Below are 26,384 nucleotides of genomic sequence, written 5' to 3'. Positions count from 1 at the left end.
AAAATAGTAGCAAATTTTGTTTTATAACAATCAAGGGACGAAGCAAAGCGGAAAGAAGCAAAGCGGAAAGAAACGTAGCGTCACCTATCGAAGAAAACACTGGATTGGAATTAATGTCGCAAGCATTTTGCTTCCGTAATAAGAAATAAAGGAAGTGAGTTTCTGTGAATGTGAATAGTTTCAAGGAAATCCAGTTCACTATTAAGGATGATTTTCAAAAAACCAAATTATAGTTAAATTCCCAATTACCTAAAATTCGTTTATTTCTCCTTTTCGAATATATTAGGCTTCGTGTTTTTTGGTGGGAAATCTGAAATCTGTGTTAGTTTGGCCGATTAATGTCAAATCGCATTTATAAGATATACTATTAATTCTTCGAGAAATAAGATCAAAGATGGAATCCTTAGGAGGCGAACAATGAATTTTACAGATAGATAAGAAAATTACATGAAAATTAAACTTTTCAAGAATTCGAGCAATTTTGTAACTGATAGAAAGACCAGATAGTATAAAAACGTTATTGTGGTTATTTGTAAAAATATTTCTTTAGTGATAATATGGACAAAAGCAAAATTTTTTGAATAATTTATCAATGACCGTAGAAGGAAGTTCTTTGTTAATGGCAATCGATTTTAATCCCTGAGAAAGCAAAAATTCTAAAGAACAAACAGTGAGAGCACGACAGATGTAAGAGTAAAAAAAAAAAAAAAAAAAGCCATTTTTCTTTAGCAGATTAACATGAAGGCAATGAGTAAGGGGGAAAGGCGTCCTTACATTTGTCCCTGGGCGCAGCTTCCAGGGGGAGCCAACTAATGATACGATATTTTTGAATTAAATATTTTCCATTTTAAGCATGCAGGAGGGGGTGCGAAATCTTCAGCTATCCCTGGGCGCGCTACGACTCTGGATGGCAAGGGGAGGCAAAAAAAGGTTCCAAACAAGAGTGCTGAAGTCAGGTTCATTGCAGATAATTAGAAAATCAAAGAAAGGAAGGTAGTTATCTGATTGTTTTAAAAGTAAATTGAATGGCTTTACCAATCGAATTTATAACAGATAAAATATTTGTTAAATCTTCTTTAATACCGCTAAAAGCGCAAAAATTTCATCAGAGTTGCCAATCCAAAAATTGGAAGACGATTTTTCAAATAATTTGAGTTTAAATAATGCTTGAAAAAGAAGAAATAAACAAATTTGCAATAGCTGGGGAACTAATGAATATTCAAAATTATGCATTTGAAAAGAAAATTTTTAAAAACTTAGGACCACACTTTGGTTCCGCGAGTTTTTCACAGAGCTTCTGGATTTCCTTTGAAGCTTTTAACATTCACAAAATTCTGTGTTCTTTAATAAATGTTATTGATTCCAATTCAATGTGTATTTAAACACTTTTCATCCCTCTGACTGATTCTGTCTGTCTTCCATTATCTAATCAACTGACGTTCCTTGTAATCATTTAAAATCCTTTTCTTTGACTTTTTACTGAGATTAAATATTTACTATTTCGTATTCAAACTCGAAATAGTTAATATTTAATCTCAGTAACAAGAACATTTTTATAACAGCAGTTATCGATATTTTGAGGCCAGTTCTCTCCTTCGCATTTGATTATTGCATTCCTAACTTGCATATTCTTATAGAAGATTAAACTTTTGAACTTTGATAGAATGAAATATTTCAGACGTAGCGCTGAAATAAAATTTTACGCAAAAGTCGACCAATGAGACTCGTAGTTTTTTGCTGTTTTACTTTTTATTTTTCACTACGGTGTGCGCACGACACGAATCATAAATAAGACTGCGTATTTTGTTTTTCTATAATTACCTAAAAAACCTGAAAAAGCGCTAATAAGTAAAATTAAAATCTGGAAAGAGGAAATACAGGGCCAGAATGCGTAGTGTAAAATTAGAGGGTGAGGAAGTAAAATCTCGTATTTTAATTTCCAAACAGAGATCATAAGTTTACATGCGCATCTAAATTAATTAAGTGTTAAATGTAAATATTTAACCATGTTGTATTGTTGCATTTCTGTAATACTGAAAACAAAGAAATCTTATTTTATTATTTCTATGGTTATATTTCAAAGGCGTTATTATTAAAGCTCGAATTGAGTAACTAACTTAAGATTGGAATTGTAGTTCTAATGGAGGGACTCGCATTTTTCTATTTCTCTCTTCGAGTACTCATATACGAGTACTTTTATGAATCTTATGCTTCATTTGTGCTAATTGCTGTTATCTGAATGAGAAAGTATTTTCTAATTATCTATAATACTTTCGTGAAAATAAATTTACGCACGACATATACATAGCTGATAGCTTGGTATGAAGCATAGCTTTGCAACTTGTTATCATAAATGGAAATAATTATACTTTATTTTCTTTAAGTAATCATTTTCCATAAGCTTACTGTGATCCTGACTTTCGTTTCAATAGGAAAAGTTCATTAATTTAATGTTTGAATGCCTGGCTTAAGAAAATTCAAAGTAAATTCTCATCCTTTGCTCATCAAACTACTTCTCTAAAACACTGATTTCATTGCATGAAGTTTTTCTAATTTCATTTATGGTCAATAAAAGCAGTGATATCTCAGTATGAATAAAGTTATGACTAACTTTTAATTTCATTTTAAATGAAACAGTAGCTTTCTAATTCGTATAAAAAAGGATTATAGTACATTAAGTGTAATTCGATACTACAGTGGGAATCAGATCTCATTTTTTATAAGAATATAAATTACAAAATAATTAGGGATATATAAATGCAGTTTCAAGCAATTCATTATTTAGTGAAAATTATTTTACGTGGGAAATATAAATAATCATAAAAAGAATGGCCATACTATTAATCTGCTTAGAAGATAATTGTCTGTTTTTCTGCTGAATATTGGAAAAATGTGAGAAAACTCTAAAATATAAGTTAATAACAATTGATTTCAGATTCAAGTTATAATTATTTTTAGTTAAACAGACCACTTTGGAAAAAGGAGAAAGACTAGTAGTTTTAGTAAGAAATTCTGGCGTATTTTACGGTAAGAAATCCCTGACATTCTTTATTGCATTTAATCAAATGCTGTTAAAAAAGCCTGGCTTTTCGTATGTCAGTTGAGGAATGCGATCCTGATAACATATAAGTATTCGCGTGTGGAGGGATCATTCAATGTCTCGTATTTCAGTTCTAATTTCATCGACTTTTCTTCATAGCGAATGAAATTGCATTGAAGGAAACTATATGGGTTTTATTTCCTCTTTTCCAGATATTAGTTACGTAACTATCAGTTAACTAACTGTCGTTTTAGGCAAATAGCCCTCATGTGCTTTGCATATCCAAATAATCTAACCTAACTGCCGTTTTGTGAGATTCATGGTACAGCATGGCTTGAGTAATTTGCTAAGAGGAAAGGGGTATAAAATTGCAAATAAATATGAAATAAGGGAAACTGAAAATCCGTTAATTAGGTGGCGATCCCATATCTAAGGGAGAAAATGACCTGAATTCAAGAATTTGCAAACTCTAAGAGTTTCCAGTAAGTAATAAACTTAGAATTCTCAGTAAGTAATAAACTTAGAATTCTCAGTAAGTACTAAACTTAGAGCATTCCGCGAACTTAACTTTGCAACAAAAATCCAAACGAGTCTTTTGGTTTATATTTTCGATTACCATGTTATCTTTATCTTCATGAAAAGATCACTTTCAGACCCGAATACCGCTCAAATATGTACCAAGATGTTTTTTTAAACATCATAATATTATTGAATAATTTTTTTTTATCTGAGAAGTTTTTCTTCAGAATATTTTGTTAAAAATATTGAGTAATATTTTGTTTTTATTCTTGATTAAAAGCTTCTATTTTTTTTTTAAATTTTAACAACATGCACTTCACTGTATTGCACAAATTCTAAATGTAATTTATTTTACTTTCTTAGCTGTCGAAGCAAAATACCCAAGGTTCCATGATGGCTCTTATCTTGCTCTTCCAATTCTGAGGGACGCTCATAAATCAATGCAAGTTACGCTGGAATTCAGGCCTGAAGCTAATGATGGCCTTATTTTATACAGTGGTGAGAAATTTGATCTTCACGGAGATTTTATATCTATTACATTAAACAAAGGCTTTATTGAATTCAGGTTTGTAAAAATATTTAGTATTTTTATATTAAATCAGTTTTATTTATTTTGAAGCACTGCTCTTTACTTGTATTTTACTTTAAACGTTTAGAAATAAATTGAAATTATTGTTTATAAATAATTAGTTCGTAATGCATGTATAAAAAGTATAGCATTCTAATTATAGAAATATATAAAATTAGCGTTAATTTAAGTTTTTATCAGTTGCAAAATTCGAGTTTTGATCTGACGTTAATTTCAACTAAAGCGAAACCTATTTTTCTTTTTAAATTCCTCTCCCCCAAGAATCTTACGATATTCGAATCAATGCTCTAGAACAGAATAAATTTTGATTCTTAAAAAGAAAAGGGGAGACCACTTTTCATTAAAATGTGTCGCACCTCTTTGTGAAATTAATTCCAAACAGTTTACAATTTTATGATAATATTATTATTTGCATGTTATGCTTACTGTGAATAAAGGCGAAATCATATTGGTCAAAGTATGCAGGGGCTTAAATTCCTCTCCCTTAACGATGTTTCTTTACCCATTTTATCATTGAAAGTATTAAACACAGTGGAGTCGAAGATTTCAGTGTTAAATACGGTGGAGTGAAAATTAATTAATATAAATGGTGAAACTGTCATAAGCTATCAGAGAGAAACATGAAATTTGCCCAAAATCTGTGTTCTCACAGTTCATGAAATTCAAAATAAAATATTATACAACTTTGAAATTAACTTGCTTTATAACGCAGTGATAAAAAGTAAATTAATTAATGAAATGAAAAAAGAGAGAGAGAGATTAAATAACTATACATACAAAAAGTATACGAATTCAAATTAAAATTTTAATACGATACAGGATTACCCTTTCAGCGATGCATGGCATTCAACATACAACTTTCAACGATTTTTTGCTTTTTTATATATGAACTTTGAAAATATTTAATGAGCAGAAATTCCGCTTATTACGCACATGTTTTGCCTCTTGAATTTTCTTAGGAGACGATTGGAGTTATGAAATTTTTAAATCTTAATCATCTTAAACATGCTCATTGAGGTTTAAGTTATACTCTCACTTTGCCAATGCTTAAGGCGAGTGTTTCTGTGTGTATGTCATGCATCATCATCCATTACCAGAAATACTTCCCGGCAACTCCACTATAAAGCTTCACGTATAAATACTAGATCAGACTGTATACTTGTAACCATTTAAATAACAAACCAGAAAGATATAGAAGTCTGTACGGCCATTTGACATAATTCTATTTGTATATAGGATTCTTTCACTTGTTTATATATGTCCTGTAACTGACTTTCTGCTGACATACTAGAATCGTTGGTCAAGCAAAATCTAAGCAATAAGTTTATTTTCAGAACTTTATCAAGTTCTGGTCGCATTTTTCAAATCTTAAATTTCTTCTTTGCTTTTCAATGTGATTAAGTTAATTCTGATTCGCTAAATATATATTTTGTGTGAACTTATGTAAAAGGGTGAACAAATACTGAGTAAAAACGCATATATTACCAACAGTAACTAATAAATAAAGTATAAATGAATAAAATACCGTTGGGAATAAATAGTTCTATATGTTAGATATTTTTATTTGTTATAGTAACATTTTGGCAGCTAACTTTTATCACTATGTGTCTTTAGAAAGGGATTAATATATATAAATATATTAATAAATATTGAGAATTCGAGATTAACAGACCTTCCTTGCCGCATTCAAAATTTATTTGCAAAGAAATTCTATATGAAACACAATGCCAGTTGCTTTAAATGCTTAACATAATGTCGACAAAGCTTGGTACGCCAAGTCATCGTTTCTTCTGCAATTTTTTCTTTATTCTTCTGTATAAAAAGTAAAAATTGCAAGTAATAAATAAAAATATAATCTTTAGAGTTTCATTAAATAAATGGTCCGAGTTTTTATTCAAGGGAAATATGATAGTTTCTTGTAAATAAAATTTTAATATCAGGAAAGTTGCTCGTATTTTCCTTTTTTGTCACTTTAAGCAGAATGTTAACACTTACGTTTTGCTGTATGAACTTTAACATTTCTTTTAGCATTTAAAGGAATTTACTATAAATCTTGATTTCATTGTGGAAATATTGATAGAGACAGGACGAGTTTAGGATTGAGCCTCCTTTGAAAAATTCGCTGTGTCTTTGCTCAAAGCCGTACGCGGGATCTCTGAATAACCACCTTATATGCTAATCGTTCTGTCACCACAATGCATTTTCTTCCTTAAATTTTTTCCTTTTGTCTTAAGGTAATATATAGAAAGTAACGACTCTCGTTAGATTGTTCAAAGTTGATGATAATTCATAATCCACTAGTTTCACTTCGGGCTCGAGATTTAGAGACAAAGAGTTTCAGGCCAAAGCTATCCTGAAAAATCAGCTGTGCTTTCATACAGAGTGGAAAACAGGATCTCCGAATAACTAACTTTTTATGCTAATCGTTGCACCTCAAGAGCACATGGGAGGATCCCTTTAAATCCTTACATTGTAAGTTACGTATGTTTTAAGTTACAGTACTATTTGCTTTCAAATAATTAGGAAAAAGACAAATTTAGTATGCTATGATATATGAATTGCTTAACATAATGCTTAACATAACTTAATAACATTTTTCACCGTAAGAATACAATGCTTTTACTATGTAATCTGAGAAGGGGGAATTGAACTAGAGAAGTATGGAGCTGAAATCTTAACATATGAAAATTATTTGAATTAAATCGGAGAATAGTTTATAAGTATTCAAGTATATAGAGTAACTTACCTTTTATCGTTGTAATTGGAACTACATAATCGTCTGAGAATTAGGAAAAAAATTAATTTCGTTTGTAAGTGGGAAACTGTGAATTCTATAGAGCTGAAAAATTGCTATTATTTCAAATTAAATGTATAATGCCTAGTACGAGAAGGCTTTGAACCATGAAACTGCTGGATAAGCAGGTATGTCAGCTGTCGAATCTTCAGATGGATTATGTATTGAATGAGGTACGTAACGAGTTCATTTTTACTGAGTTCTTCCACCATCTTTGACAGAATTATCGTGTAATGCCAGATGACGATTCAGTGAAAAGCACGTGGTTGTTTATCTAATAGCCACTGTACGTTCGTGATGGATTGGAGTAAGTGACAAGGAAAAAGGCCTTATGTTAGTTTCTGTAGCCTTAGGTCTGGGAGGTATATGAAGCGATGAGGAATATCTATTCCTTAGAAATTGAGTGAGTACCTCGTCAGTTGTTTGCAGTATCCATTCTAGTAAAGGTAGTTTCGGAGCAATATTTATCTGAGCTAAATTGCTATGGTCGGGACGCTGATAGTGAATTATTCCAACAGTGAGGATAGAGAAATCACGACGGATCCTCTAACACTAGAATATGCATTAGAGCTGTTTGGCTTCTCTACTGTTAATCTTTCTGCTTTGCGGTTTTCCTATCTTGTGTCTGATATTTTCCCTTTTAGCTAATGACTGTGCTGCATACAGAATTATTGTTCTAACATGTGCAATAAAAATGATTAAATGCTGATCCATTCATTTTAATAAGACCCCACTTTGGGGATTAGTGATATGACGCAATTTTTTGTATAATTCATACGATGAATATTTTTCCATCCGCAACCTCTTCAGGTAGCATCAGCATGTATTTCAGCAACTGCTTTAAGTATCCCTCACCACTGGCAGATTTCCTCTTCGCTGGTTGAAAATTGGTGATAAATGTAGCAAATAATTATTCTTTGAATTATTTATGTAATTCTGTGCTGCAGAAATTTGGGGGTAATTCTCAGCATTCTTTATCTAGTGATTTTTATTACTATAGTATGATCACATGTATATTCTAAAAACATTTTTACAATATCGAAAGTCCCTAAATTGTTGCAAAAGCAGCTTTTAAACAAGTTAAAATGCATAGCTTCAGTTACTTAAATTAGAATGTAAACTTTAAAAAGTTATATAATAGTACATTAGTATAATAATACGTGTGTCTATTTGTGTTTGCTATTTTCCTGCAAATAACCAGTAATAATTTTTGTAGTTTCATAGGACTGTTCAAAAGGCTGTGATTATTTCCCATTTTTTTATTTTCTAATATATTCTCTGTCTCTTACAGCATTAAACAAAAATGTATACAGTAAATCATTAAATTTAATTTTAAAGAGTAATCTGTCTTCAGAGGCATAATAAATTTCACCTAATATTTTAAGGTATAATAAAAATTCAACCCTGAATTTAGCTCAGTTTGTTAATTCAAATAAAAATTTATTGTGGATTGTTTTGACTTTCAAAATGTGTTGTTCAGATTTGAGAAGTTTTCCCTGATTACTGACTAAAAATTAAGAACAGTTTTATTTGAAGTTATATGTGGATTGAAGACTAACTGAAAAATTGATTGAAAAGTTCAGAAATGTTCAGATGATTTTGTTTGACACGTTATAACATTTAACGAAGACTAACTACCTAACTAATTATTTCTGCTCTGTTCACCCTTAAAAGTTCTCTATGTGACGGCCAAATTCTGACTGTGGACACAAGAAGCAGCACAAAATGTGAAAGTTAACTGACACTTTATTTCCTTACTGCTAATGAGATTAGCATAAAATAACATAACACAAAGTTAAAGTCATCTAGACACAGCAGCTTGCTGAAACTTTACATTATATTAAATGGGTTACACTAGATGATTTACTTCTCATTTAAACCTATGCTGCTTAAAATTTGCATAACCCTCTGGAATGAGCGTTTACCTGACGAAAAGAAGCATAAGGGCAGTAATCAGTATGAGCTTAGTCTACTTAAATGAAACGGGATGAAGTGACTGCATAACAGCATTTTTGAATTGCGCAAAGTTAACCTCTCTAAAACTGTGTACAGAGTTGAAAAATTTCCTTTTCGCTAGTTGCTTATGAAATAATTTCAATGCAAAAACTAATAATAGATAGTTTATTGTTATAACTGCTGTCATGGTTATAAAAATTAAATTTAGTTGACATAACTTATCACCAAAATCAAGGATTAAACACACAAAAAACTAGTATGTCTCCATAATCTAGTATGAAATTAACTGTTAGATATTAAAGATATAGAAAAGAAATTTAAAATTTCCGAAAGAATTCTTAGGACATTTTGCATTCCCGTTTTAAATAAAAATAAGTTTGTTATATCTTCATTAAAGCTTTATTTCGTTTATTAACTTTATTTGTTCTTCAGTTGCAAGATCAATGGACAAAGGAGAAAGGCAGTGCATTAGGTCCCTGGATTATGTGGAGAAAGCCCTCAAAATACTCAGGCTTAATAACTAGAGACACAAAAATAATTTTAAGGCGACCGAGGTCTATAGCAAGCTGCTGCGCCAAAGAATTTGCTTCAAAGCTGTAAATCATCCACTTTTTTGCAACTAGTATCGCACATGATTTATTGTACTCCTCGCCGTTTTCTAACTTTAGAAATCAGAAGAGTTTTTAAAGTTAAACATAAAAAAATAATCATATTAAAGTATGAAAACCGAGCACTGAAATTTACGAGCACGGGAGGTCTTTCAGGGGCCCTGAACACCCACTTTCTTTGTTTTCGTGAGGGAAGAATAGAATTATAAGGTGGTATAGGATGATCTGGTTGTACCCAGATTATCTAGGGCCTTTGATCAGGTTTTTTATGCCTGGCCAGTTAATTTTTAATGCGGACATTTCAGAAGCGTTTTTATAATAATAGATGTGTATATTTTGCCTATGGGTGAATATGCCTACTTGCGTAACTGCTGAATAAAGCGAGACAAGATGGGAAAGAAATGTCTGATTAGTGCCTACAGAAATTTCTACGAACAACGTTGTCAGTGTCCTTCCTTGATGTGTTTGTCACATGTTCGTTAGTATTTTCTGTGATTTTTCTGAAGTTGGAAAGTCTTCTCAAACTGAATATGTTTCTAAATACCTTAAAGAAACTGCGGAGATTCTTTAATAACCTAGCCGTTTTTATTTTTTATTAAAATCTTCTGTATCCTTTTTCTATTTCTCAAATGGATAATTATTCTTCAAATAACGCTTCTATATGTTAACTTCTGTATCTCTGGAAATAGTTTTCCTTTAGCGTTTGGATTCGTAATTAAAATACGGAACAAATAGACAAAACATCTGCTTTGCTTATTAAATTGTAATTTTTGCTAGCTAATAGTCAAATAATAATTCAAAAAGGTGTGTGTTCTCAGTACTAATTACCTAAAAAATAAGTCAATTTTTTTAGAAATACGAAATCGTTTATCATAGTTTTCTAATTAATTCAACTGCATCAAATGTAAATCTTTAAATTTAAAATATCGAGGCAATAAGTTATGTTTGATGTTTGAATTTCATGTCTTGTGGGAATGAAAAAGTATTTTCCCTGTATGTAACTGATAATTCAGAACTCATTTTCAAAGCAAGTAAATGAAAAGATGCCAGTCTGTTCAAACTGTGAGTAATTATTAAATAATTGCAACTTCCAACATTTAGCATACACAGACAAAGAGAAATCTGTAGCAATCTCAAAATAGTATTCTAGTATGTAATGAAATGTCAAGATTAAAGTAATTTTCTACAAGTGCAATAGCCCGTTTAATTATATGCTATTATTTCATTAAAATTTTATTACTTAATCGTAGACTTGGTTTCCTCTCTTATTTGAAAAACGGCTGAAAATGATACTGAAATGTAAAAAGTTCGCTCTTGTAATAAAAAAAGATCTTGCACTGCTTAGGGGCATTCAATGATAATAAGGCAGTCTAGCTGATCCTTGCTTCAAAATTTCTATTATCTGACTTTTCCCGTCATGGTTCATAAAACTTTGTATTACGATCTCACGCCCCTTTCATCTTTGATCAGTATGAAATACTTGGAACATTCAATACTTGTTTCATGATCATAAATAAAAATAATTTTATCAAAAGTGTAACTTGAATTATTTTAGTTCCATCTTTTAATAGTCGCTTCTCTTAAGTAGAAATGGATCTGCAGCATTTATCTTTGTTATTTAAATTTCATTTAAAAAATTTTTATACTTGAAATTCTTGTGATGTTCAGGTTTGATTGTGGTATGGGTGAAGGAATACTTATCAGTGATCAACCTGTTGTTTTACGTTCGTGGAATACATTAACAATCTACAGAGACAGGTGGGATGCTTGGATGCAGCTTAATACTGGAAGCCAAGTTCAGGGAAGATCAAAGGTAAGATTTCATGTTAACAACTTAGTAAATAATGTGTTTGAATATCCCTATTTTCCTTTCCATTGTTCAAATATATAAAAAAATTAGAGTATATTATTAGCACTTGTTCTGCATGAAGCTGAAAATTCAGAAAATTTGCTTTTTATTATTTAGACTTTGAGCATGAAATTGGTAACTATACTGTCAAAGGCATTTTATTACAACAATTTCTTGTGTATGGGAACTATTATAGATTTTGTTAAATTATATTAGTAACTGGAATAAAGCTTATATTTTGCTTGTCAAAATTTACACGGTCGCTCCGCATTAAAACTCCTTTGTTTTAGAAATGAAGTTGTGTGGAAATTACTTCTGATCAAAAACAGTTTGCATTTACTGAAAACGTTTTCTTGTCTTTTATGTTTTAAAACACTGTATTTATATTACCTTTGATTACTTTAAAACGTGAATTATATACCATACTATTGTTGCTATGCTATGCACATTCAAATTTTTTTTTTTTTTTTTTTTTTTTTTTTTTTTTTTTTAAGGGGGCTTTTAGGTGAACATTTCACTCTTTCACAATTAAGTTCTTTTCTGAAAGCTACTTTCATACTTTTGATGTAAATCATTTACGTTTCATATTGGTTAGTTTTTTGTTTCCATTCTAGACCTAGTCTTTGAAAAAGTTAATAATGATATGTGTTGTAATTTTTTTGTCTTATTTCTTCTTTGAAAGTTTGTTGCTCAAAAATACAAATATCTTTTTTCTTAGTTAGTTCAAAACAAATATCGAATAGAACCGGAAAATAACGTAAAATGTTAAAAAAGAAATATACTTCACCGTTTTTAAACTGTATTAAGAAGTACACTACTTTCAAACTGTAATGATAATCTTATAGAATATGCTCATCAGATTTATTTCGTATGTTCGATTTGTACTAAAACTCAACTCATTGCAGGTTAATAACAATATCATGTATTAAAAGAATAATCATTACAACGCGATATAAGTGAATTTATTTATTATTTACATCTCCACCTAGACTTATGCTATCTATACCAAGTTTTGAACTTTCAACAGAACTTAAAATAAATTCAAACGTAGCTTTAAGTAATAAAATCAAAAGTAAAATATAAATAAAATTAATTTTAATCCTTTCGGTGATATGAATCCAGTGTGTTTCTCAAAACTCCATAAACGTGGACCGTGAACCCATGTATGGATTTCAAAAATTCCTTCATTGCGAACCGTTATTCGTGTATGATTTTCATACGTAACTAATGAGAATGCACATAGGCATATTCAACTCAGCATGCGCTTTATCAGAATAAGTAGACAACCACAGGACTTGCCTAACGTCGGCTAACTATGCGCTAAAGGAGTTAATTAATGTGAAGTTACGCAAGTTAAAAATATACGTTCTGACATATTTGCTGCTGATCGTGACGAAGTTACTATAAAACAGTAACCCGAAAAACTATGTTTTCCGGCAAAGATGCGAATCTGTTGTGCATTTGATGTCCAAACTTTTTTTATATGATGCTGAACGAGTTTCAGTTCTCGTAAGCTAAAATTCATTCACTCATCAGTCGTACAATAAAACTTGAACATAAACACGGCACTGCTGGCAGATTCTCAACTTTAAAATCGCGTTAGAACATTAGCATAAAATCAAATAGCAATAACAATCGTGACCTTGACCGTGAACTTGTCCTTTAAGCTTTCATCTTCTGTAGAAAACAGTAACTGTTAATTAAAACAAACAAAACTTTATAAAGAAATAATTGTCCTGCAGAAATTGATTATTTACACCTAAGACAAAATGGGGAATGAAAAGTAATGAAGTACGTAGCATTCTATTATTAATTATGCTAAGTAATGTTGCTAATAAAGGGAGTTGAATACAAATTTTATAAAGAGGTAAGTCTAAAATTTTTCTTTTCTAATGCTTTAGAAAATGTTCTGTTATTGAAATGCTTGAATACTTGGCAATCTGTAACCATGTGCATTGGTTTCCAAAAGTTAAGGGAAAAATTCCAAAATTAGGGATAGCTAAAAACTTCTGAATGAATAACTGATAAATTTAATCAGCTTGTAAAAACACATAGCAAAGTGTAACAGGAAATTTCCATAAATTATTTTATTTTTGAAATTAGCATGTATATCAAAATGACGAATTTATCAGTTCGGAACAGGGAGCGTAAGTATACATATTAAAGTGTAACATTAAATTTCCAAAATGAAAGGAACACATTGTAAAGTGTGACATGAAATTTCCATAAAATATTTTATTTTTGAAATTAGCATGTATTATCAAAATGACAAATTTATCAGTCCGTAACAAGGAGCGTAAGTACACATAGTAAAGTATAACATGAAATTTCCAAAATGAAAGGAACACATAGTAAAGTATAACATAAAATGTCCATAAATTATTTTATTTTTGAAATTAGCATGTATATCAAAATGACGAATTTATCAGTTTGGAACAGGGAGCGTAAGTACACATAGTAAAGTATAACATGAAATTTCCAAAATGAAAGGAACACATAGTAAAGTATAACATGAAATGTCCATAAATTATTTTATTTTTGAAATTAGCATGTATATCAAAATGACGAATTTATCAGTTTGGAACAGGAAGCGTTCCTTTAGTGTCGAGTATGATTGACCCGAACTAGCGATATAGCATCTACAGCAGTTCTATGCTGTTGTTCTATGCAGTGTGCTGTAATAACGGTGTACATTAAATCATAAAGAAGGTCTTCAAATTTTGAATTCCAGGTATAAAAACAATATAGCTAATTTTTGCACGCAAGAAAAGGGAAATCTATTAAAATTAGCAGCTAATTTTATATAGCGAATCCATAAAATTTATTAAATATGAAATTCTTGAGTGCCATAACTGAACTTCCTAGCAAAATTGGCAATCTATTGAAGCATTATAAAGTAAAAGGCCTGCATCGTCAACTATAGTTAATTTGCATAAATATTTTAGATAATTTTAACACTGTATAACTTTAAATTCACCAGAATCGTTTGCAATCTTCTTTTTGTGTTTTGCTTAGTGTTTTATTCAATTTATAACATTCTAACTGAAGCGAATAATTTCGCTGTTTTATCGTAATTGCATCTCAGTTTTTCACCAAATGTGTACTTACATTTTGAAGATGTTATATTTTGTACGCTTTACTTATTAGTAACGTATAAGTTACTGTACTTTACTTATTAATAATTTATAAATAGTACGCTTTACTTATTAGTAACTTAGTATAAATAGTACGCTTTACTTATTAGTAACTTATAAATAGCTACTGCTTATTAGTAAATTGTAAATGTTTACATAATAGCAAACTCTGGCAGTTAATTTGCAATTGGTACACAAATTGCAATTTTTTATAATTCTGAGTCTGATACTTCTATTCACTTAGATATAATAACTGTTGTAAAAGAGTTTCGATCATTTTTCTCTACTTCATTCGTATTTATCTATTTAATCCATAATCAGCGCATTGATTAACAAATAAATCATGTATTGTTTGCCCAACGCAAACCTGCTATATGAAACATCTTCCACAAAAAGATGTTTTCACATTTCAAAAACATTAAAAGTTTCCTTGGTAGCTTTATTAAGTTAGCTCGTATTTAAATTGTGGAAAGAGCGTGAACAAATACTGTCTGAAAATGAATATGCTGTTAACCATTACTAATAAATAAAATATAAAAGAATGAAACTCATACAGGCACAAATGCAGGCGAATTGAGGATATCCGTGTATCTATTCGTTTATTATTTTATATTTTTACTGTACAATAAAAGCACTCGGGAAATAAGACTTGGAAATTTTTGAAAATCGCCAATTAATGCTGCATCGCCAAATATTGTTGTGATCTACATATTTTTATGCTTATCTATAACATTTTATGAAGGTTTTTTTCCCCCAGACTACTGTATATTTTCAAATTATCAGAAGCAAGTATAGTTTTTCAAAAGTATTGAGAGTTTAAAGTTGGTAGACTTTCCTTGTCAGTAGGGAGTGAAACCTGTTATTCTTTGAATCACTTCAAGAACTTAGAATGATTAAGAGCTCTACTACTTGCATAATACTGCAAAGTTACTTTGTGTACATGTACAAAATAATCTGAAGTCTCAGCTTACCTTTTTCCCCCCTTCACAACAGTGTCAGGCATATAAATTGTGACATGTAGTAAATTAAATGTTTTAGCTGTCGCATTTTCACAAATTTTAATGTAATATTCATCAATAAAAATGTACTTTTCGCATCCACTTATGTTAAGGAACATTCTCGCGAGCTACTGTTAAATATTTTTCTGTTTTCTCTAATACAGTTAGTTATATCTTTTCACTTGTCGTCAGTTTCTTCATGACTGGATTCTTAGTAAGTTATTCGTTCAATTTTAATCAGTTAACTGTGATTGACGAGTATACTCGTTATGGAGAAGCGACACGATTTTGTGTATTGACGAGTATACTCGTCATGCGTATATTATGTTAAAGAAATGGAAAGATAAGAGGGAGGTTTATTTAGTAAGTACTCTACATAATGACAATGTAATAGAAACAGAGAAAAGAAAAATAATAACAAAGAAATCGAAGTTAGTGATTAATTATAATAAAAAAAATGGGTGGAGTGGATATGAGCGATGGAATTATCATAGAGTACTCCACAGCAAGAAAACGACTCAAAAAGTACTACAAAAAGATATTTCTCCATTTCGTAGACATTATGTGTCTGAATACATTCATAGTATATAAGAAAAAATAATGGAACATTATCGCGTATCAAGTTTTTGCTCAAATTTATTGAAGACACTTTTGCGACGTATCCATCTGAAAGACATAAATCGACACAAACTCGGCCATTTAGACCTAATATAAGACAATTAGGCGGGAATCATGTTCCGGATTATTTCTAGACATTTTTCTAGACAAATAAAATTAAGCTTGTTGTGAACGTACTCACGGGTTTTTACTATTTTTCGTCGTTTTAATTAATATATGTCCAATAAGCTATTCATTTTAAGAAGCTGCTAAATTAATTTAAATGAATGCTTTACAATGCGTAGATTGGAACATTAATGAAAAACAATTGCTTACTGTAAATAGGCTGTAATTTCTCTTTAAAAATCAAAAAAAAGGAAGGAGTAGTTTTAGGATTTACGTAAAAAAAATCCCTTTGTATATCGTTTTACGTAATTTGTATAATGACGCAAAGAAAAATATATTAGTTTTTAACTGTATATTTTGAACTGTATATCTTGTTGGAAAAGAATACGATAAAAAAATAAAGGAAGTTCTCTTTCTTGCATTATACTAAACACGTATTTACCTACAGAAAAAGAACAACCCAGTTGTGTTAACTTTTGGAGCATTCAGATGGACTGTAGTCCCATTTAATCTAAGTGTTTGGAATTCTACTATACTTCAACTGTAAGCTAATTTCATCTACGAAAGTTAAAATTTCAAGCTTGCCGTTGCTCCTGTTCTTCTTAGATAAATGAAAACCAAGAAATTAATTGCTTGGGAGAAGTGCCATTAATATAAATTTCTTTGCGGCGTAGTGACTACATTTTGTCCTTATGTATAATGTGTTCAGTGTAAGTATGTGCAATGTGTTCAGTGTAAATGTATCTAGATAACTGCATTATGATGCATGTGGCTGAAGCTGAAGAAATTTTTGCGATTTGTTACTTTTGTTGTAAAAATACCACTGAAATATATTGTTTCAAATGCTAATGTATAATTTTTTTAATTACAAATTACTTTGTTTGAATTTCAGTTTATGATCTCATTTTTTCCTCTAGGGCCTGTTTTCTAGAATAACATTTCGTCTGAATTTGTATGTGGGTGGATCTCCTAACATATCTCTAGTAACCGACAGAATTCAAGCTCGAACAAGTTTCCGAGGATGCTTGAGACACTTGGCAATAAATCGACGTGTTTATGATTTTCGACCAGAGCCCAAAGGAGATGCTTTAGAAGGAGTTGATATCGGTATTTTTTTTTCCTTATTGCATTTGTATTAGTTCTGTTCAGCTGTCATATAAAGATACCGAGGTATATAAGGGCCTCTTTTAACGTATAAATAAATTATTCATATTGCTAATTTGCATATAATAAAATTTTTAAAAATTATTTCTTCAATCATATTTTCATTATGCATTCCAAAATTAATTCTTAATTTTGAGTTCAGTTTAAAACCGACAATATCAAAAATAAATCATAAGATGAATGCTTTGTTTTCTGTTATTTTCGATCGGAGACATGTCGACTGAGACACTTGCTTTAACTAAAGAACGAGAGGGAATACATAAGTAAATCTATAAAATTAATTGAAAATGCAAAAATAAGAAAGAAATAGCTTTTAGTGTGTGGTGTATACTTTTGGGAATTTTTTTCGGGTGTTAAAATCTGTCGACATGTCTCTGTTTTCGACTTTTCGAAATTTCACTCAGTATATTCCTTTTTTTTTTTTTTTTTTTTTTTAATAATTTTATCTTCTTCTGTATTTTAGTAACCTTTATGCTTTTCTTTTAATTTGCACATTTTTTTAAATTATATTTAGAGGAATGTAGTGCTGATGTCTGCAGCAAAGTTACGTGCTTGAACGGTGGGCAATGCGTTGCAACTAGTCCTGATTATGGCGTTTGTCTTTGTCCTCTGGGTTTCGTAGGAGATCAGTGTGAAACTGGTAAAATATTTAGCATATTAATATTAGTCTACGTAATGTATGAGAACTGTTTTAAGTTTGCAAAATAAAACAGAATTTTTACATTTCTTGTCTTGTATGTTGATATTATGAAAATTTTCTTTCATTAGTTTGTAAAGTCATTTAGAATATTTCGATGTCAGTGAACTGAAGAAATCCGCGGTGCCCTTGCCGAGATTCGAGCTCCGGACCTCCCGAATACGTGTCGAGCGTGCTTCCATTTACACCACGAAGGCTTGCAGAAAAGAGGGAGAAAATACCTTATATACTTTCCCCTTTTAAAGGGCAATTGGGGATGAGGAGACCTAGTATCCAAATCCTAATAGTTATAAATTGGTATTCACCACTTTTTAGTTCGGGCGCCATTTGTGGAGTCATTTAAAATTTTTTTATGTCAGGAAACTGAAGTTTCCTTCGCCGGGATTTGAACTTCTAACCTCCGGAATACGCGTCGAGCGTTCTTCCATTAACTCCACGAAGATATGCGAAAAAGAGGGAGGAAATACCATATAAATTTAATTTATTATTCTCTGTACTTGCATTATTATTTTATGCTTTTATCGTGGTAAAGTGATGTACTGTATGTATATGAAATCAGTTGAAAAATATACTCTTCCTGCATATGGAGAAATGAATATTTAACCAAATTTCGCATTCCTGATGAGTTGTTTTCTTAATTTTAGTTATTAGTTAATTTACTTAATTCCCAAATTCATTAAGCTGCTAATATCAGTTGAAATTCTCACTCTGTACACACTATTGCGCTTATGGATACCGAGGTTATCTATGGAGTGCTCTGCTGTACGTCCTGCTCTGAATCGGTACCGTCGCCTATAGATTACATTATTACATTTCTTGTGAGCCGTGCGATAGAGGTGGTTTTTTCCATGTGTAACGAGGCTGTTTCCCTCAGAAGGTCCTCCGCATCCGCGAAAGCATCCCACCTCTTAGGCAGATAAGCCCTTATGGCTTTGTCAGCCATAAGGGCTTATCTGCCTAAGGCTATCTATATTCAAATAACCTGACCAGGAAGTAGAGAAGAATGAAGCCAGGATATTTCTTGACCATTGCCGATATAGCAAGCAAATAAGTTTGTATGAGACTGAAGTGGAAGCCATTTTCATCTTTGTAGACTAATATAGTTTCTATTGTTTCATTTCTACAGGAGTAGTGTCGTAGTCTCCAACAGATAACTGGTTATATATAAAGATTTTTAAGAAAAGAGTTCTACATAATTCTTCTTATTGCATTGTATATGCAATTTGCTCAAAACCACTTAGTTTAAACAGAGAAGTCAAACTTTTATGTAAAATATAGCAGTCTCGTTGGATTGCGCGTTGGGTAACTAAGAAATTTTAATAAATATAGTTCGTTGAATTTTACTTCATATGATCCTATATCAAGCTCTATAACTTTCAGTCGTTTGGGTGCAGAATGTTTTACAAAAGTCTAGTTTCTCTGCCTCTGTTTGCTGCTTAACTCTTTTCCGTGCGATATCTAGGAAGTGCTCATTCCTGGATGCTTCATCTTTGCGAAAGCATCATTTTGCTCTTTTAAGGTGAAGATTTGTCCTTGCTGTACAGTCAGTTTTGCCGTCCGTCATGTTGTGTTACAATGGGGGTTGCTCGGAAACCTAATTCGATAACAGTCTAAATGTAGGTAGCTGTATTGAGCAATGCTAGAATTAGGTACATTATATTCTTTGGCACTGACGGCCCAAAATTTTGTACAACAGTTCCGCAACTGTAATATTATCATATGTTTTGTGGCCGCAAAATCTAGAACTAGAAATAATCTTTGCTGCCTGTCTGCTTCAGCCATAATGAAGCATGTGGCGCTGAAATCTGCAACAATGATGTGATGCATGGCTAGATAATGACTATATGTGTTCTGTTTCATAAGCAATGGTTCAGCGCATCTTCTTGGTAGTAAATAGACTGAGATTATGACAAAAAAGAGGCTTTTTATATTAGTAGAAATAATGTGGCCAATGGTTTTAAGTTCTATGGAGTTAGGAATGCCATTATATACAGGAATAGCAGGTCGTCTTATTGACAATGTCCCGTTTCTATGACCTCGTTAGTATGAGGCTCTTGTAAGATGTCTGTATCAATAGTATTCTGTGCTATCAAATGAAGAACGGCTGGATACGGTCGCTTGAATTAGAGCATTTTACGCTTCCCGGAGGACACTTACTTTGTGGGCTGTGGCTTTCATAACTTCATATTCTGAATAGCTTTTAGGGTGTGCAGTAAGGATTGGGCGGTATGTTGGGTAGGTTTCTGAAATGGCCTGATGACACACTGTAAGCATAGTTCTGAATCCCCATTCACACCATAAATCGCACTATCTGCTTCGCAGTAATGCGAGAATCTGGCTTCCCCATTTTTGTGGTAGCCATTACTGGGAAAACCCTATACTTATAAAAGTATTAAATCGGAATCTAGAATTGCGAAGTCGAGGTTATCATAATTTTTTTTTTTTTTTTTTTTTTTTTTTTTTTGTTATTGGGTCCTCTAATATGTTCACATAAAAGTGAAAAAAATTGCAAACATAGCTTCAAAGATTGAAGTCGAAATATCCAGCAAGCCCATTCCCTTTATATATATCAGAAGATTCATCAAGCAGAAAATATGAGCTGATGGCAGCTGCAGTGAGACTTCCATTTCAATAGCAAGTTACAAAAGATCAAAATCAAGAGTAGAGAGTTGGGAGTTAACCAGAATTCGGAAAGAAAACGTTCTTTTAACTCATGTAAGAATAGGTCACTTTCATGCTGTTAATAAATATTTGTTGAAAGCTTGGAATGCACTTGTTGCACAAACTAGAATCTTGTGTTTGCCATAGATTTTAATCAAAATTCTATCGATTAAGGACAGATAGGTACAGGTTTCTCTTTATCAGGAGCAAAGAAATCCGCAACAAAGGGAAAGCCACGGTTGTATTTATACCCAAAACGAGAAAAGCACCATCTGTCTGCAGAAATAGTAATGAAATTTAAAAAGTTAAGTTAATGGGCTTTTAAAAGTTTTAGGAAGGACTGGATTGGAATTGAAGTCATTAACTAAACAAGGGGATTCTTTACGAATGTAAAAAGCTTCAAGAAAATCCTATTCACCACTGAAATAAGCTCTTTGGATAATTTTTGCAGACCCAAGGTCAAAAGGATGATTAAATTTCCAACTATGATGAGCTATCGAAGACTTCTAATTTAAGCTTTTCGGACGTGTGATTCCTGTTTCTTGGTGGGAAAGTTTAGCCGATATATCTAAAACCACACTGACAAGATATTCTATAAATTTCCCAAGAATTAAAGTCAGAAATGGAATCTTTAAGAATAGAACCATGTATTTGATTGATAGGCGTGGAAAAATGACTTCAAAATTAAACTTCTGGAGAATTCGTTGAATATCAGATGCCGTTGACCTAGAATTTTCTCTCGTGGTCATTAAAAAAATTCATTTCGCCATCAAAGAAACATCAGAAGAAAGAAGAAAAATTAAAGAAACATTCGCGATTAGAAGTAGCATTAATAACCTTTTCGTGGTTCCATTTCGTCCTTCTGTCAGTTACAAAATATCAAGGATTCCTCAGAAGTTCAATTTTCATGTTTGAAGTGTGGTTTCAGATATATCGACCAAACTAATAGAACATTAAAGTTTCGCATCAAGGACTACGAATCTTATGCCTGATGAGGCGACACTGATACCTCTTCCATAGTTAATCATAGCTGGAAATTTTGTCATAAGTTTGGATCTGCGAAAATTACCCAAAAACCTTTTTCCATTGGTGAACTGGATTTTCTTGAAGCTTTTCACATTCACAAAACTATCTTCTTTAGTTAATATGACTTCCAGTCCTGCCTAACTTTTTAAAAATTTTATTAACTGAATTTTTCAATTTTCGTTACTATTTCTATCGGCAGATGGTGCTTTACTCCTTTTAGATATAAATACAACAATGGCTTTCCCTTTGTTGCAGATTTCTTTATTCCTGATGAAGAGGGACCTGTTCCTGTTTGCTCTCGAAATCGATTGAGTATTGGGTAACATCTACGCAAAACACAATGTTGTTGCTTTGCTATAATTTTATATTTTAATTAGCTGTTAATGTTTTAATCACATTCGCCAAAACTGTTTTAATCCTCTTTTAATATTAACGGACTTTATAGGTCAATATCTCAATTTAAAGTATTTGAATTTTTATAACAGATTAGATTTTTATCATTTGCTTTTAATGTGTTTTAATTATATGTATTTTATATAGCACTCATTGTCTACGGTCTGCCTTTATCATTTAGTCATTTCTAGTAAGCTTTTAAACTTCCTTCATGTGATTTCATGTTCTCATATTTTATCAAAATAATGCATCTTCATTCATCAATTAAATTAATTATTTTCATTTTAATAAGACAGACGTTATTTTTTTACCATATGCTTCGCGCATGATGACGTGTAAGGTTATGTGGCAGAGGCGCATAATGATCTGTAAGGTCAGGTGGCAGAAAAGTGCACTACCACTAGGAAAGTCAATGCGATCATGCAAGGTTTAGCCTTCGGAGAGCATTGGTAGATCTCCCTAAGTAATAACTGTTAGGAAAAAATTACTTTTGGGTCGCCAGGGATGTTATACAGCTAAATTGTAATGGGTCTCCATATAACTGTCATACTTGTGTAAGTACTGTTTCCGTAAACAAAAAACTGTCAGATTAGACCACAGGAATTAAACTGATGCCCGATTATTATGCTTCTAACCTCCCATCAGCACCTAAGCATCGAAAACTTTTCACATCTATTCTTTGAGTCACAGTTAAGCTAATATAATATAAAATCAACGACAACACTCTTCGAAAACGCATTTTTGAGTATTGGGACTCATAGGCACTTTGTCATCCCAAGTCGAATCTTCATATTCTTCGAGAAAGAGATCGCTTTAGGGCACATAATTTTACATTTATATAGGCCCATTGACAACAACATTATGTTTAACTTATATAATCCAAGAGATTGCTGGGTGAGAGTTAGCGTTACGTGCTTAATTGTTTAGAGGATGGAGGGAGGGAAAGTTGACTTCAGGTGAGAGGGCACCGCAGAGAGATGGGGAATACTTTCATCTCGTCCCTCCATCTGGCACCATGGAGGTAGGAAGTCTTTTCTTACCTGCCTGTCTGGCACGTTGGGTCGACATTAAGAGGGCAGTGGTGGAACTGGGGAAAAGGACACTTTTCCGCAGGTGGCAATGGGGAAGGAAAATTGAGCGAAACATGGAGGTAGGAAGTAAGATGGAGTAGCCCCAAACAAGTTTCTCCCGTACCCTGCTCTGAAGCACCGGCGATTCCTACGTGGTGACCAAAACATTGGGTCATTTACCATTGAGTTCAAGGGGATTTGACGCGTTCGGATGTAAATATTTTGTAATTACGTCGTAAATATACATATAAATGTATATATTTTCTTTTTCTACAACACTTCAGAGTCCTAAGTATATGAAAACAACATATTTTTTAACAACATTTCATTCTGAACGGAATTAAATGCTATACTTTTCACAAGACAGTTTTCTCAGAATGGTTTACTTTGACTGAAATATTTTCACAAGTTTTCGTTAATTACATTAGGAAAAAAAATTAAGGTAATTCGATTTTATTCGGTTAAGGTACAAAAATTAAGATCAAAGTTTATTGTATTATTAATATTAAAATTGTGCATTATTTCTTTTCTATTTATAGAGCTTCTTTTTAAAATACTTTTTTAAATATGACATGATTTTTTGGCTTCTGAGGCATCTTTTAAATCGGAAAATGTAAGTCAATTTATAATTAATGCTCTATTCGGTTCATTTTAAATTAGAGAATTATTAGGAATTAGCGAAATACTTTAAATAGTACTTGACTTTCTCTGAACATTTCTGAAAGGAAATAAAATAAGTTTTTTTTTTTTTTTTTTTTTTTTTTTTATGTATTATTTAAAACTTGTAACTGAGTTATTATAAAATGTAAGGGGAATAATTCTTTTAATTATACTTATCAGATTTTTTTTACCCTTCATTTCAACAATACATATTCCAAAACACTTTATTACGTTCTTAAGTGCGCATCTCATAGCATTTGCTTTACAATACCTTTTAACAGATTGCTTTCCAATGCAAACAATTCCTGCTTAAATAGTTTTATAACGTATTTGTCAACAGGATTTCAATTTATGTTTACAATTCAATATTAAGGTTATTATATATTTAGATAACATTTATAATCATTATAAATTAGATACATTTAATAATTAGATTTCTTCACAGTACTTTCACAGTTGTTTATAAGTGAATAAATTCTTCATTTCAAATGCATTTGTAAATAATTTAATGAATATTTAAGTATTTTGTCAAAGGCAGATACATGCTTTTTGCAAGCACATGCATAAATACCCATACATATTTCCTATTTTTCATTTCCGATATGTGCAAATCTTTAATTTCTGTGCATTCACTATATTTTTCGTGTAAAGTAATTTACACTAATTTAGCATACACCCGAAAGTTTTACATAAAAAATATATATGAATATAATTTGAATGAAAATTATATGTATTATTAAGGGTATCGAAAGACGTATACAATTTTAAATGTACCGTAAGGTATTTTTCATTCTTTAAGCATAACATTTTTCTTAAAATCTATATTTTTGTAGTGCAACAGCTTAGAATTTTATAAAACAAATTCATAATCAAAATCGCTGTTGTTAGTTATCGAAAAATAACCAAGATGTGATTTTTGCGTAAATGTCACTAAACTATACAAACTGTTATTATCCATCACACTACGAATCTTTCTTTCATGCGAAAGTTTCCCTTTTTCGATTTCTATGGAACTTTCGTGTGTCGAAATACTATCAGAATCCTGTCAAGCGAGCTTCTGAATGTAAACAAAGAACACCCCATCTGGTGACCCAAGCTTCAAAGCAGTGCTTCACTTCTAGCGCCGGTTGGCCTCTCCTCCCTTTCCTACCTCCATGGAGCGAAAAGGGTTTTTGGACGAATCCCTCCGAACAGCATAACGTTCTAGATGCCAAATGAATTCTTATACGTTCTTTTCCAATACTACACCTTAAATTGAAGTTTTGATGAAGGGAATGAACGCATTCTTGATCTTTTTCTTTTCAGTAAGATAGGTTAACTGTCAGGCATGAGCGTTCTTTTTTCAGTTTACCATTCCATTTCTATATTTTCCCTATGTCAACTGCCTGTCATGTTCTTGGTGAAAATTGAAGTAGGGAACCTTCGTGTGCTTTGTCAAAATCAAACAATGCAAGACATTTACATATCAGTTAACCAATATATGCCCACTTTTATTCATTCTTTCTACATAAAGGATTCCAGACTTTTTTTAAACTTTTAGAGAACATTTTTTAACTTTTCAAATTTAATTACTATTAGACGAAGTGACTATTTAATCGTTGAAAACTAAATATCGAATTCTGTATAAATATAAAAATGCTTTTAAAAGCAGTTCCTATTTTCCAATGTTTTCGGTATTCATAATCTATTAAATACTCATTCTGCTTACATAATGATTAAAAGAGCTGGGGAAAGCTCGTAAAGATTCATACTGCATAATATTTTCATTTGTAATGTCCGTAGAATAATCATAAATTGTTTAAGATTTTTAACAGCTTACCTTTTTATTCGAAAAAAGTATTTTCCCACAGTAAAAAAATATAATGTTAATCTTAAAGATACTATTCTCTTTTCTAGCCATGGAGCTCATAGTTCCATTGTTTAATGGCTCATCTTATCTACAGTACCCTGGCTTAGGTAATACAGTTCTGTCGTTTATTGAACTTCAGATCGTCTTCAAACCTTACAGATCAAATGGAGTACTGTTCTACAATGGCTACAAAATGGATGGAACGGGCGATTTTATTTCTTTAAATCTAGTTAATGGTTACCTTGAATTCAGATTTGATCTTGGAACAGGTGTAGCCGTTATAAGGTAATTAATAAATCTCTGACCTTATCTTTAATGCTTAGTTGTAGCAAATGTTTTAATTTTTAATTATATTAATATTTGTTCTATATTTATGCTATGTTCAGTGTCATTATAAATCACATGATTTGACATTGGCTTATTTCATTTTTAACTCATAACTGTATGAAATATTCTTTATTTGTATTAATTTGCAAGCGCTATTTGGTTATTAACTTTTAATCATGTTAGAATGTCAAATAATACATATAAAGGAGAATATAACCACTTACATTCAAAAACTATAAAAGCGCATTTACGGAGTGATAATATTATAACAAAGTATACAATTAATCCTTGCCCAGAATATCTTAGACTACGATTGCTGCAATTTCA

The 26,384-nt window shown here is 31.4% G+C and overlaps 1 protein-coding gene across 1 annotated transcript in view; it reads left to right on the top strand.

Moving 5' to 3' along the window:
- SP2353 (EGF like, fibronectin type III and laminin G domains protein pikachurin) overlaps positions 1 to 26,384 on the top strand; it is a 219,755-nt gene that overhangs the window by 158,778 nt on the left and 34,593 nt on the right. Inside the window, exons 4-8 of the mRNA XM_085807274.1 lie at positions 3,923 to 4,124; positions 11,175 to 11,319; positions 17,128 to 17,317; positions 17,889 to 18,014; positions 25,778 to 26,015. Coding sequence (XP_085663400.1) covers positions 3,923 to 4,124; positions 11,175 to 11,319; positions 17,128 to 17,317; positions 17,889 to 18,014; positions 25,778 to 26,015 — 901 coding nt within the window. The remainder of the gene's footprint in view (positions 1 to 3,922; positions 4,125 to 11,174; positions 11,320 to 17,127; positions 17,318 to 17,888; positions 18,015 to 25,777; positions 26,016 to 26,384) is intronic.

The sequence above is a fragment of the Stegodyphus dumicola genome, chromosome X1 (genome assembly GCF_044657685.1).
Source record: "Stegodyphus dumicola isolate Sdum_Otavi_A_Nest chromosome X1, ASM4465768v1".
In the NCBI taxonomy this organism is placed as follows: domain Eukaryota; kingdom Metazoa; phylum Arthropoda; class Arachnida; order Araneae; family Eresidae; genus Stegodyphus; species Stegodyphus dumicola.
Note: the sequence above shows the minus strand (reverse complement) of the source record. Positions and strands in the feature narration are given on the sequence as shown.